Source organism: Diabrotica undecimpunctata, chromosome 8, assembly GCF_040954645.1.
Source record: "Diabrotica undecimpunctata isolate CICGRU chromosome 8, icDiaUnde3, whole genome shotgun sequence".
In the NCBI taxonomy this organism is placed as follows: Eukaryota; Metazoa; Arthropoda; class Insecta; order Coleoptera; family Chrysomelidae; genus Diabrotica; species Diabrotica undecimpunctata.
In genome coordinates this window covers 77,649,713-77,662,548 of record NC_092810.1, presented here as the reverse complement: position 1 = coordinate 77,662,548, position 12,836 = coordinate 77,649,713, and the positions used below count along the sequence as shown (strand labels likewise).

General features: G+C 34.2%; 3 protein-coding genes across 4 annotated transcripts in view; all 3 read right to left on the bottom strand.

Moving 5' to 3' along the window:
- Positions 1-2,636, bottom strand: part of Shrm (shroom) — a 1,116,164-nt gene extending 1,113,528 nt beyond the window's left edge. For both annotated transcript variants that reach the window (XM_072540517.1, XM_072540518.1), the window contains exon 1: positions 2,281-2,636. The gene's annotated coding sequence lies outside the window, so the exon portion shown is untranslated. The remainder of the gene's footprint in view (positions 1-2,280) is intronic.
- A 4,832-nt stretch (positions 2,637-7,468) lies between these two features.
- Positions 7,469-8,467, bottom strand: LOC140448918 (uncharacterized). The gene has a single exon (XM_072542050.1). The coding sequence runs from the start codon at positions 8,465-8,467 to the stop codon at positions 7,469-7,471; it is 999 nt and encodes a 332-aa protein (XP_072398151.1).
- Positions 8,468-8,551: 84 nt separating this feature from the next.
- On the bottom strand, positions 8,552-11,797 carry LOC140448917 (uncharacterized). The gene is made up of 3 exons (XM_072542049.1): positions 10,821-11,797; positions 9,514-10,563; positions 8,552-8,978 (listed from the first exon to the last, which is right to left on the bottom strand). Exons 1-3 carry the CDS (start codon positions 11,795-11,797, stop codon positions 8,552-8,554), a joined length of 2,454 nt encoding a protein of 817 aa, XP_072398150.1.
- Between the last annotated feature and the right edge of the window lie 1,039 nt (positions 11,798-12,836).

The window sequence follows — 12,836 nt, the reverse complement described above, 5'->3', positions numbered from 1 at the left end:
ATATATATATATATATATATATATATATATATATATATATATATATATATATATATATATATATATATATATATATATATATATATATATATATATATATATATATATATATATATATATATATATATATATATATATATATATATATATATATATATATATATATATATATATATATTCTTTTGGCTGCCAATATAGATTTACTTTTCAAATTTTCATTGTTATCTTCATTTTCATATTGGTCAACAATTTTAAATTCAGTTCCGTGTTTCAAGTTTTTAAGACATTTTAATTTTTTAATTTTTTTGCTGTTTTCACAGGATTATGTTTCATCGAGTAGGCTTTGACCGTTTATAAAAGCCAGGAAACTGTACTTAAGCATTTTGATGCATCCTGTCACAATAAATGCATTGCTGATTACTTCAAATTTAAAAATTTCCGCCAATGATGCCATAAACTGTAAAGCTTTGCACGTGTAGAAAATTAAGTTTCCTTCGACTTCTATGCACTAATAGTACACTCAAGTTTTTAGCTTTTCCTATCCTATTGTTATCCTAAAATCGACTATTGTTTTCAAGATAGTTAAATAACGCCAAAACGGTAAGACACCAAATGTATGCTCAACAAATTATCTCGAGAATTCAATGAGAAGTATAAAAATGCAATGAAAATCAAATAACGAAGTTGGGGACTACTTCCGATATAAACAAAAATAGCACATGATGACAAATATTTTCATTTTAAAGTTCACTATCGAAATCATATGCAAACAAATTTTTAGATCTCAAAATTATTTAGATTGGCAGATACCTACGTCTAATAGGCCACACCGTGAGACATATTAATCAATATGTTGTATGTATAATTAATAATATCTCAGTTAAATTTTAAAGCAACTTGCTTAAAATAATTTATTAAATTACCGCAATAACGAGAAGTATAGCAGGTAAGAGGCAATCTTTCGCATTAGAAACCAGTCAAAAATCCCGGTGATGAGTTTACCTATCTGCAGTGATGAGTTTACCAATCTCCAAAGGATGCTGGTGATCAGTTGACTATATCTCCGAGGGTCTAATAATTTTATGAGAGGCTATATAGTGATGAGTTCGTACACGTCCATAATTTTATGATATTAACTTAATTACCTAAATGTAGGTAAACTCTAGAAAATAGACAGTAAATGGAATAGCTCTAATAAACAAATACATTGAAGGTTTTGGTTGTATGTTTTAATTTAGGCATAGGCATTACTCTTGTAAACATTTTTAATGATTATGACATAAACCTTTCCCTCCTATTGTGCGCCTCTCTAATAAACATCAGAGATGGTAATTTTTGCTAAACGCAAGTACTTATTAACAGAATATGACCATTAGAACATTAAACTAATTTACAATAATTTCCTGTATTTTGTTCTACCAATGTAATTTTTCTTTACGGAATTTTGGTAATTTGATAATTACATTATCTACAGTAATTTTATCTATCCGGTTACACTATAGCCCCTAACAATCATGTATTTTGATAATCTCAAATTACTGCAGTGGGCTTAAATTTTAACTATTCTTTAAACAATATTGGCAAGAGATCTAAGGAGTAGTTCTAGTTCTACAAAGTGACTAAATTATTTGACTAACGCCAAAAAGATTTCCAAGTAGGAATTCTAATTACAATTGAGAATTACATAACCATTATTAGTCAATAATTCTAACAAAGAATTAAATTGTATATGTTCCAATGAAAAGAATAAGATTTAAAAAATGCCAAAAGGCTGGCGACGAAAAAAAGATACAATATAACCACCCACATTGTAATCATGGAATAAAACACATATGTGACAATTGGCACCAAAAACTATGATATTTAAAACAATAAAAAATATTACACGCAATTTTAAAGTAAGTATACATAGGGAAAAACAAAAGTTTTTACAAATAATGGTAATTGTTTTACAACTTTGCCAGATGTCATACTTCATAAATCTAGCACGGAGCTGATCGAGTTCATCGCCTAGCAACATTCTTAAAATTGTGAGATATTTTGGAGGATTTAGATTTTATATAGTAACTACTGATATAACTGAAATACTGAAATAAATAATTATCATATTTCTGTATTCTAATAATTATCCATGATAAGTAAAATAAATGTTTGTGTATATTATCGTTTTGCTAAAATACAACAAATCGGCTATTAATTTGAATAAGAGAAATAGGTATTTTAAAATAGATAAGAGTAAATATTTTCAGAATAATATCTAGTATGCAGTTGTATACCTACTTCTTATTGGAAAACTAAAGAACCTCTGTGACATCCGTTTCAGAAACCAAGTAAATGCAACCATCTGCACTAGTTCAATTGGAAATAATACTATTACAAATACTCCTTAGGTAATCTCACACCACTTACACTTTATGTTATGCAAACTCACTCATATACATTTACTTGCCAGATTCACCAAAATAAGTCTAGCATTAAAACTGAACGAGAGAACGAGTAACACATCCCATTCGCACTTGGATGGATACCATTCTTAGTTAACGGATGACGGGATGACCTTGAAGTGGTTCACACCGGTTATAATCGCTACAACGACTCAGGTACCGCGAACAACGAGGTACTCGTACTGACGATACGATGACTGAAGAACCACTAGCTAGCTGTGTTCCCAAGAAACCTGAAATGCTCTGACAGAGGCGAACTTAGGACACAAAGCAATATACTGTGCTTAGGATTTATAATTAACTTATACCCATTCGAAGTTCCTTTGTTATCTCTTTTGAGGAATGAATTATTTTTAAAAAGGTTGGTACGTACACAGCAAAACTAGCTTTTTCACGTTTTACAGATTTCAAAGTAGGTAGGTATTTGATATTGTTTGGGTAACCAAACAATTTGATAATAATAATAAAAGCTGCCCAAGTAAAATGTATAACACATCTGTATTTAACTTTTTTTTTTATTTATTTACGCTGTAACCACCAGGGTTATTAGCGACCTAAAAAATGTAATACAGGTAAAGTTAGAAAAAATTACAATAATTGATATAGTCCTGAGTCTTTAAGATAACTGATTGTTTTTAACGTTCATGTTTTTTCCTAAGGCTTCCTTTATATTATTTGGGATAGTGTGCTTCTTTCTTGCTGCTTCATATGTTTTGCACTGAGTTGGTATATGCTTCACGGAGAGTGTTGCTTGACAATTTTCACACATTGGCGGCTCAGTTCGCGTAAAGAGGTGTTTATGTGTAAAGTTACTGTGTCCTAGTCGCAAACGTGTTATTCTCACTTGGTCGTGTCTATTCGCTGTGGGTTGGGGCCACGGTTTCACTAATTGTTTGATTTCCTTCAGTTTATTTTGTGATGCACTCCACTTATTTTGCCACGAACTTAACACTTTATATTTGATTTCTGACTTGAAATCATCTGAAGAAACCTCATTAATAAGAATGGAGTCCTGGCTGAACGATGCTAAGCGGGCTAGTTCATCTGCTTCTTCATTTCCTTGTATACCTGAATGTGATGGAACAAACATGAAGTCAACAGTGATCTTATTATTATTTAGAATCTCTATTTCTGATTTGATATGTGAGGCAATTGGATTATTGGTATATAAACGTTTAATAGTGTGAAGTGAGCTTAGTGAATCGGTTATTATGAGAGACGGGTACTGTTTCGACTCTTTTATGTGGATAAGTGCTTGTAATATTGCAAACAACTCCGCAGTGTATGACGAAGTAATGAGATAAATTTTAAGGATGTATTGGGTGTGAGATTGGCTGCACCAACACCGTCTGAAGATTTGGATGCGTCAGTATATATCTTATAGTGATTTTTATAAGTTTCCATTTCTATTAAGAATGATTGTTTGATCAAGTCTGTTATAGTCTCACGTTTTTTATATATACTAAGGTTAGTATTTATCTTGGGAATTGGTATTAACCAAGGTGAAGAAGTTAGGAAATTTATTGGGAGAATTTCAGGAAATTCGAGATGTAGGTCATGAAGGTTTCTTCTAACCCTTTCGTAAAATGGTGGATCTAGTCTTGTTGTAGAGAAAGTGTCTTGAAATCGATCTGTGAACGTATTGGTATAAGTAGGGTGTTCTTTATTACTAGCTATTTTAGAAGCATATGAGAGAGAAAGGTATTTGCATCGTAAACTTAGGGGTGGTTCTCCTGTTAGGCATTGTAAACTTTCAACTGGTGTCGTTCGAAACGCACCTGTAGCTATTCGTAGAGCTGTGTTTTGAACAGTTTCTAATGTTTTCAATACTGATACTTTGCTTGATGAATAAACTATCGCACCGTAGTCAAGTTTGGATCTAACTAAAGATTTATATACATGTAATAGTGTATTTTGATCTGCTCCCCAGTTTTTGCTGGAAATAGTTTTCATAAAATTTAATCCTGCTTGGCATGATTTTTTAAGTTCTTCTGTATGTTTTTTCCAGGAGTTTTTGGTCGAAAACCATACCTAAAAATCTGATATTATTTGTGAAATTGAGGGTTTGATTATATAGCTCCAGATGTGGAGTTAGAGTGTTACGTTTTCGTGTGAATAAAATACATTTAGTTTTTGTCGGTGAAAATTGTAATCCAATAGTCCTAGACCATGATTCTAACTGATTGATTGTTTGTTGTAAATGTTTTTGAATAGATGTAGAGTTTTTTCCTTTAGCAAATAAAACTAAATCATCAGCGTATAATCTTCCTTTAACAATGGGTGAGCATTGTTGAAGTATGTCGTTTATGGCTATTAGAAAAAGGGTTGAGCTTATAACTGATCCTTGTGGCACTCCGTTCTCTTGAACTTTTTTATCTGAGTTAACGTTGTCTGATCGAACTATGAAGCTGCGAGATTGAAGAAAATTGTAAATAAATTTTAACATATTGCCTCTGATATTCCAATTATGCAATTTTGATATGATATTGTATCGCCAGACAGTATCATAAGCTTTATTAATATCGAAAAAAACTGCGATACAATCTTGCTTATTTGCAAATGCTTCATGTATTCCTCACTCTAAGTCTATTAGGTTATCTATAGTGGATCTATTTTGCCTAAATCCGCTTTGTTGTGGAATAAGGAGTTTTTGTTGTTCTAAATACCATCTCAGCCTTTTATTTACCATTTTCTCTAACACTTTACATATAATATTGGTTAAAGATATTTGTCGATATGACTCAGGTGATGTTCGTGATTTCTCAGGTTTAAGAAGTGGTAGTATTATTGCTTCGGACCAAGTTGATGGGAAAACCTGGTTACTCCAGATAAAATTATAAAGGTCTAGTAATAAATTTTTCCCATTGTCTGGTAGATGTAGTAGAAATGCTAAGGGGATACCGTCTGGTCCTGGGCTTGAATCTTTAGAAGAGTTTAAGGCTTCAGCAAGTTCTATGAAGGAAAAAGGAACGTTAAGGTTGTGAATCTCATGTCCGTCGAATTCCAAAATGTATTTTTCTACGTTGTTTTTATGTATTTTAAAATTATCAGTGTAATTTTCATCACTGGAATTTAATTCGTATTGGTCTGCTAACATATCTACTATTTCTTTTCTATCACTAATTATTTTGTTATTTTTTGCTAGAAAAGGAATCTTATATGGTTGGCTTTTTCCAGAGATTTTCCTTAAGTTTCTCCAAACTGTACTTATGCTTGAAGAGGTATTTAGAGATGAGATCAATTTTCTCCAGGATTCTTTTCTATTCTTTTTTAGTAGAACACCGGGGGATTTTATCTTCTCCTCCTGAAGTGTTGCTCACTGCCTGTTGGGGCAATACCTTCGATCTGGTTCTAATTATAATAATTAATTAAAATGTGTTACCTTACATTTGGCGATCACACTTCCCGTATTACACTTTAAAAAACATCTTACTACTTGAGAAACTTTATTTTGCGTTAATTGAACATTCTGTGTTGAAAAATGAGCGAATTAATTTTAATTAATCAAATATGACAGTGACACAATGACTGATGTTTTTTTCTAATAAAATTGAGAAGAGAGTACGTGATAATCTCGCAATTATGTGCAAAGAATATATGCAAAATCTATCGTGCATTCTCGAGTACAACTCGACTTAAAACTAAAACTAGTATTTTTAAAAAAAGGGTGTTCGTCATTTGGATCATAATTTTAGGTTGCGCTACGCAACATAGTCCCCCCCTTGATGTGAACGCATCAAAAAAAAATATTTATGTACAATTTGAAGAAAGGTATAACTAATCTAAAAAAACTATTAAAATTCTTGAAGGTGAGTCATAGGAAGAGGACACAGTTTAGCAATAGAGCGAACGTATAACCCTTCAGGAGTTCTGACCTTAACAACTCTTACCTTGTTGTCCTTTCCCGGATATGTCTCAACTACCCGTGCTATAGGCCATTTGGGAGGAGGCGAGTTTTCGTCCTTAAGCAAGACGAGATCATCAGGCTTTATGCCTACCTGAGGAGTGAACCATTTAGGTCTATTTTGAAGCCTATTAAGATAATCGCGGGCCCAAACCTTCCACATATGCTGCTGAATTCTTGTGCATTTATTCCACAAAGACAATTTATTTTCTTGAATATCAGAGAGATCAGGATAAGACATTAAGTTAGATCCAATAAGGAAGTGTCCGGGAGTAAGAAAGGAAAAATCGGACGGGTCGTCTGAGAGCGCACAGATAGGGCGTGAATTGAGCACTGCTTCAATCTGCGAAAGTACAGTGGATAGTTCTTCGAAAGTAAAATTGGAGTTACCCATTATTCTTACGAGATGATATTTGAAGCTCTTTATGGCAGCTTCCCAAATACCACCGTGGTGTGGTGAGCGTGGAGGGATAAACTTCCATTAAATTTGACATGAAGTAGCGAAAGAGCGAATAGATTCAGAGGTATCACCTTTGAGAAGCAACTCATAAGTTCTTTCAATTGATTTTTCGCACCTAGAAAGTTGGTGCCATTATCGCTGAAAATGATACTCGGATTACCCCTTCGGGCGATAAATCTTTTCAGAGTCAATAAGAACGCTTCAGTAGAAAGACTGGAAATTAATTCCACATGCACGGCGCGAGTAGCTAAACATACAAACACTGCCATATAGGCCTTAGTAAGGGGAGCTCTCTTGAGTTTAGAGGTCTTTATTGGAAATGGACCACCAAAATCAACCAACTCCAACGTTTATAAATGGACGTGCAATTTGAACTCTTTCCCTCGGGAGTTTAGCCATGATTTGGGAAGCGACTTGTGCGTTAAAACGGTAACAAGTGAGACAATTTTGTATTATACGTTTGATTTGTCGAAGACCATCAAGAGGCCAGAATTTCAATCTAACATTGAACAGTGTATTTTGAGGGCCAGAATGTAGAAGTCTTCGATGTTCTCGGGTAAGTAATAAATTGACAATATGTGATTTTGAAGGCAACAGTAGAGGAAATTTCTGATCATAAGAAACATCTGAAAGGAGAAGACGACCGCCTACTCGTATTATTTAAAACGAATCTAGAAAGGGATTCAATTTACGAATAGACTTATCGTTAAGCAGACGATTATCCATTAAAAATTGGATTTCCGAACTGAAGAAATGAGACTGGGTCAATTTGATAATCATTAACTCAGAACTAGAGAGTTCATGTGGAATGAGAGGACCTGTACGTCTATGAGACATAGCTCTTACATTGTGAATAAAACGAAGGCAGTATGCAAAAGCTCTCTGCAGTCGAGTGAAACATGAAAATTTGCAGAGGGCATCATACACTTGTGAATCTGGTTTTCTGATCAGATGAGTAACCCTTTTGAGTTCATGCAGTTCATCAACATTAATATTCGAAGGACCATTAGATACAAAGAGGTTGAAATCAAAGTGTGGATCCGACAAAAATTGAGGACCATTAAACCAAAAATCACAATCAAGCAACTGCAAGGGTGTAGCACCACGAGATAATATATCCGCAGGATTGTCTTTCGATCGTACATGTCTCCATGTATGGTTGGAGGTGAGTTCTTGAATTTGAGTTACTCTATTGGCTACAAAGGTAGACCAACGAGAAGGGTGTGAGTTAATCCATGCGAGGACGATTTCGGAATCTGTCCATAAATTGACAGAATTTATCTGAGATTGCGATGGAATCAAGACAGAAAGAATCTTCGTAACAAGATTAGAAAGTAATAATACTCCTAGAAGTTCTAATCGAGGAAGAGTCACAACCTTTTCAGGACTAACACGACTCTGTGAGGAGATTAGATTGCAAGAGATAAAGCCATTTTCATGTGATGTTCTTAAATAAACGCAAGCATCATACGCGCTAAGACTTGCATCCGAGAACCCATGTATTTGAGTACTTGTTACATTGCTAGAATTTTGCAGCAACCTAGGAATCTTAAGATTGGAGAGGTGAGGAAGTGTTTGTAAAAATAGATTCCATTCTGTAAGCAAATTTGGACTGAGGTGATCATCCCAATTCGACCTTTGTAACCAAATCTTTCTCATAATTAATTTTGCAGATACCACCACATACAAAAATGATCGGAGTGAAAATTCCAACATAGGCCGAGAATTTTGTTCGTGTGATTTTCAGGATTGATTACATACATTAGAGATATGAGAAATACCTGCGAGAAATTCAGGTGAGTTTGCACACCATTTATGAAGCGAGAAACAAGCGAGGTTTAAACATTCGGTTAATTGACGATGAATTTCGAAGAGTGTTTCAAAATCGTTACAGCCATACAGCACATCATCGATATAACAGCAATTTAAAAGAGCATCACTAGCCAAGGGAAATTTGTCGAAATTTTTTTGAGCTAATTCCTTAAGACATCTAGTGCTGAGAAAACAGGAGTTATTTAATCCATAAGTGACAGTTTCGAGTTGAAGACATTTCAAATCTTCTTGAGGTGAATCACGCCATAAGATGTTCAACAGAAAGACCTGTTCGGGATTTACTCGAATTTGTCTGTACATATGACGTAGATCTGCTACAATACAGTATTTGAATAATCTAAAATTTATCAGAGAGAGAGGTAGGAATAAGTATAAAGAAAAGAAAGTTGGAATACTTGGTTCACGTTATGAGACACAATAAATATAGAGTACTACAACTGATCGTCCAAGGGAAAATAGACAGCAGAAGGGGTCCAGGGAGGAGAAGACACTCGTGGCTCCAAAAATTGCGGCAATGGTTCGGATTGTCATCTGCTGAACTATTCAGATCTGCCGCAAACAAAGTCAGAATAGCCATGTTGATTGCCAACGTTCGGAACGGACAAGGCACATGAAGAAGAAGAAAATTTATCAAAATATCGAATAATTCGCGTTGTACCGTATAACCAGGAAGCATTATGTCATTAAGACTTAGATTTGAGGTAGTTTTCATACTGCCATCAAAGACAACACGCAACTTATTTGTTACGCTATCCTTTAAAACGCAATGGTGAGAAATAAAGTATTTTAAATCAGAGTGAATATTTCGAGTGGAGAGAGGCACATATCTGCAATGTCCAAGTGCAATATATTCATGAATAAATTGTTTATACTGTGCGTATAATTGATCTGACTTGATCAGTTTCTGTTCGAGGTTTAGGAATCGCTTCTTTGCGAGGAAAAACGATTCGCCCAATTTTTTATATTCGTTGGGAGATTTGAAAGGGAGATCTACTTGGAATCTACCAGATGATAATATTTTAAGTGACGATTTAAAAATGTCTTCGGCCTGTTGCTCCGAAGGAGTTAGGATTTTTGGAGTACAAGTAGAAGACGAGATTTCTTCTATTTCCCAAAACGACCGTACGAGTGAATCGGTATTTTGAGCTTGAACGAACAAGGATACTTCATTTCGAGGTTGAGTACTTTCTTGAATGTTAAGTGTGGAATATGAGTCAATTGACCCAGAGGATTGAGGTACATTTCCACCTACAAGATATCCGAGATGAGTATTTGTTAAGGTAGGAAGATTAGGGCCTAATTTTATTAACCCGTAACCCGGTGGAATTTTGAGAGCATTAAAATCCAATGTAATTTGAGGGCGCGTACAAGTGATGGTTGGGAGAATCGCACAAGAGAGTGTAAAATGTTTTGTGGGATTGACATTTGAGAAAATATTTAAATCCACCATTTTATTCGACGTCGAACAGATTTCGAATATCCCAGAAATTTGAAGACTTTTTGTGTAAGGAATACATTTCAAGAGACTTGCTAATTCCTCAGTAATAAACGAAAGCTGACTAGCTGAGTCTGTAAGGCAGCGAACCTTAACGGGATTATTATGAGAATCATAAATTGTAACACATGCTGTTTGGAGTAGAACCTCCTTTTTGGCTGAAAGTGTAGAGAGAGATGATGCTCGGTAGACATCATTAGACTGAGATTGATTTGCTATTCGTGGGATTGCACGAGAACTTGAAGTTTCGCTTTGAGTATTGGGATCACGAGATACATTAGAGTGAGTACGAGAATTTGGAGTATCATGCATATTGTGAGACTGGCGAGTATTTTGAGAATTATGATTTTCTTGTGAGTCTTGAGAGTGATGAGTGTTTTGGAAGTGAGTGTTTCTAGTGGGTAGACTACGAGAATCTTGATTTGTTCTTGAAATGAAACGAGAACTATTTGAGTTATGAGTAGAAGCGTTAGAGAAGTGGAGCAATGTGTGATGTCTCCTGTTACATTTAGCGCAATTTGACGCAGAGGTACATGAGCTTGCTGAATGACCACTAGCCAAGCAGTTGAGACACGCTTTCTTTGCTTGACCGTTTGAAAACGCTCATCGTCAGACATATTTAAGAATTCCCGGCAAGTGTATATTTTATGGGAGTTATTTTGACATAAGAAACATTTAAAATACTGATTATTACTACTATACTGCAAATTATTGCTAACTGTGTTAAGAGAAATAAAACGAGAAGGTTGTTTTTGTTTCGGAGAATGAGAGTACTCAGGAACAAGATTTTCGAGAATTTCGCATTTTCTTTCAATAAATTCAAGTAACTCCATTAAACTTGGGAGTTTGTTTATATTACGCTCGGTTTCAAATGATTTTTTAGTATTATAGTCTAATTTTTGAGTAAAGAGATTGATGAGAATTAAATCAGTGAGTTGATTCGAGATGTTGAGGTTTTCTAAGGCAGCGAGATGGCTTTTAATTTGAGTTAAGAAATCCCTTAGAGCATGTGCATTGGGTTTTGTAATGAGTGGAGCATTTAATAAACTGTTCAAATGACTGTTTACTATTAAATATTTATTTTCAAATCTATTGCATAAATTTTGTATTGCAATTTCAACATTGGAATCAATTATTTCTAGATTGTCAATTAACTTTAACGGTTCATTCCTTAACACTGATTTGAGATAAATAAGTTTTTGAGCATTAGATAACTGTTTATCATTTGTTATTAATTTGGTGAAAACATCAAAAAAGCTGGGCCATTCTGAGATTTCGCCCGAGAAAAAAGGTATTTTTAATTCTGGCAACTTTACATTTTGAATTGTGCTAACAGGTGGTGTTACATTTGTTACAATAGGTTGAGTTTGAACTGATTTTGCAGATAATTGCGTGATTTTCTCGTAGAAATATGAATCTAAATTATAATACTGTTCTTCAACTATGTCCCTATCTGAACAATATTTATCAAAATCTTCTAATTCAAGTTCCTTTTGTAGGTTGAGATACTCGCGATAAGTTTCATTTAATACATTTTTGCGTGCAATATATTGACCGCAATCTAAAACTACATTTTGGTTTTTTGAGACAAATGTTTGAATTCTAGTAATACAAGCTTTAGTATGCCCTCTCAATTTTATAATTTTTGCAACATCAGTCATTTTGAACGTGAGAAAAAATAATACAAATTTTAAATACAACAAGAGATACTTAGTATCATGAACTAAATAATATTACCATAAAAATGTACTTATAATCACTGCGAATCTAAAATCTAAAAATAAAATGACATGCGACAATGTAAAAAAACAATTCGTAAAAGTTACAATAAATTACCAAACCGCACATTAAGTCCAACCGCGACCACACATAAACTCCTTATCCCTTGCAAGTGTCGATGTCGATATACCGGCCTCTCGGCGCTAATAGAACAACCTTGGATCCTGGAACCGCCAAAACTCCAATGTGTGTATATGAGAGAATAAAAACTATGTCTTTTCTTTGCGAAGAAATGAGGAAACGAGTGATGTTTTTTACGAATAGTGTGAGAAAATCTTGAGTACTGCGTGAAAACGCCTTTGCAGAAATGAGAGATGATCGCCCTCGTGCTATAATTAATGAAAATTCAGCTTCCAGCTTTACATAAACGGGAACAGTTGCTGTATCCGGCTCGTTAGGAACATGTAGAACACCGGGGGATTTTATCTTCTCCTCCTGAAGTGTTGCTCACTGCCTGTTGGGGCAATACCTTCGATCTGGTTCTAATTATAATAATTAATTAAAATGTGTTACCTTACATTTGGCGATCACACTTCCCGTATTACACTTTAAAAAACATCTTACTACTTGAGAAACTTTATTTTGCGTTAATTGAACATTCTGTGTTGAAAAATGAGCGAATTAATTTTAATTAATCAAATATGACAGTGACACAATGACTGATGTTTTTTTCTAATAAAATTGAGAAGAGAGTACGTGATAATCTCGCAATTATGTGCAAAGAATATAATATGCAACATCTATCGTGCATTCTCGGGTACAACTCGACTTAAAACTAAAAGTAGTATTTTTAAAAAAAGGGTGTTCGTCATTTGGATCATAATTTTAGGTTGCGCTACGCAACATTTAGAATGTATCTTGCCTCAGCTCTTCGTTTTTTGTAGTCCGTTATATTTTCGTCTGTTTTATGATGTTTTATTC

Coding starts and splice junctions, on each gene's coding strand:
- LOC140448918 (XM_072542050.1), bottom strand. CDS start 8,467: ATGAGAAAGATTTGGTTACAAAGGTCGAATTGGGATGATCACCTCAGT.
- LOC140448917 (XM_072542049.1), bottom strand. CDS start 11,797: ATGACTGATGTTGCAAAAATTATAAAATTGAGAGGGCATACTAAAGCT. Junction 10,564..10,820: donor CAGTATAGTAGTAATAATCA/GTATTTTAAATG, acceptor TTTCATTTCAAG/AACAAATCAAGATTCTCGTA. Junction 8,979..9,513: donor TCAGATCAATTATACGCACA/GTATAAACAATT, acceptor GATAAATTTTAG/ATTATTCAAATACTGTATTG.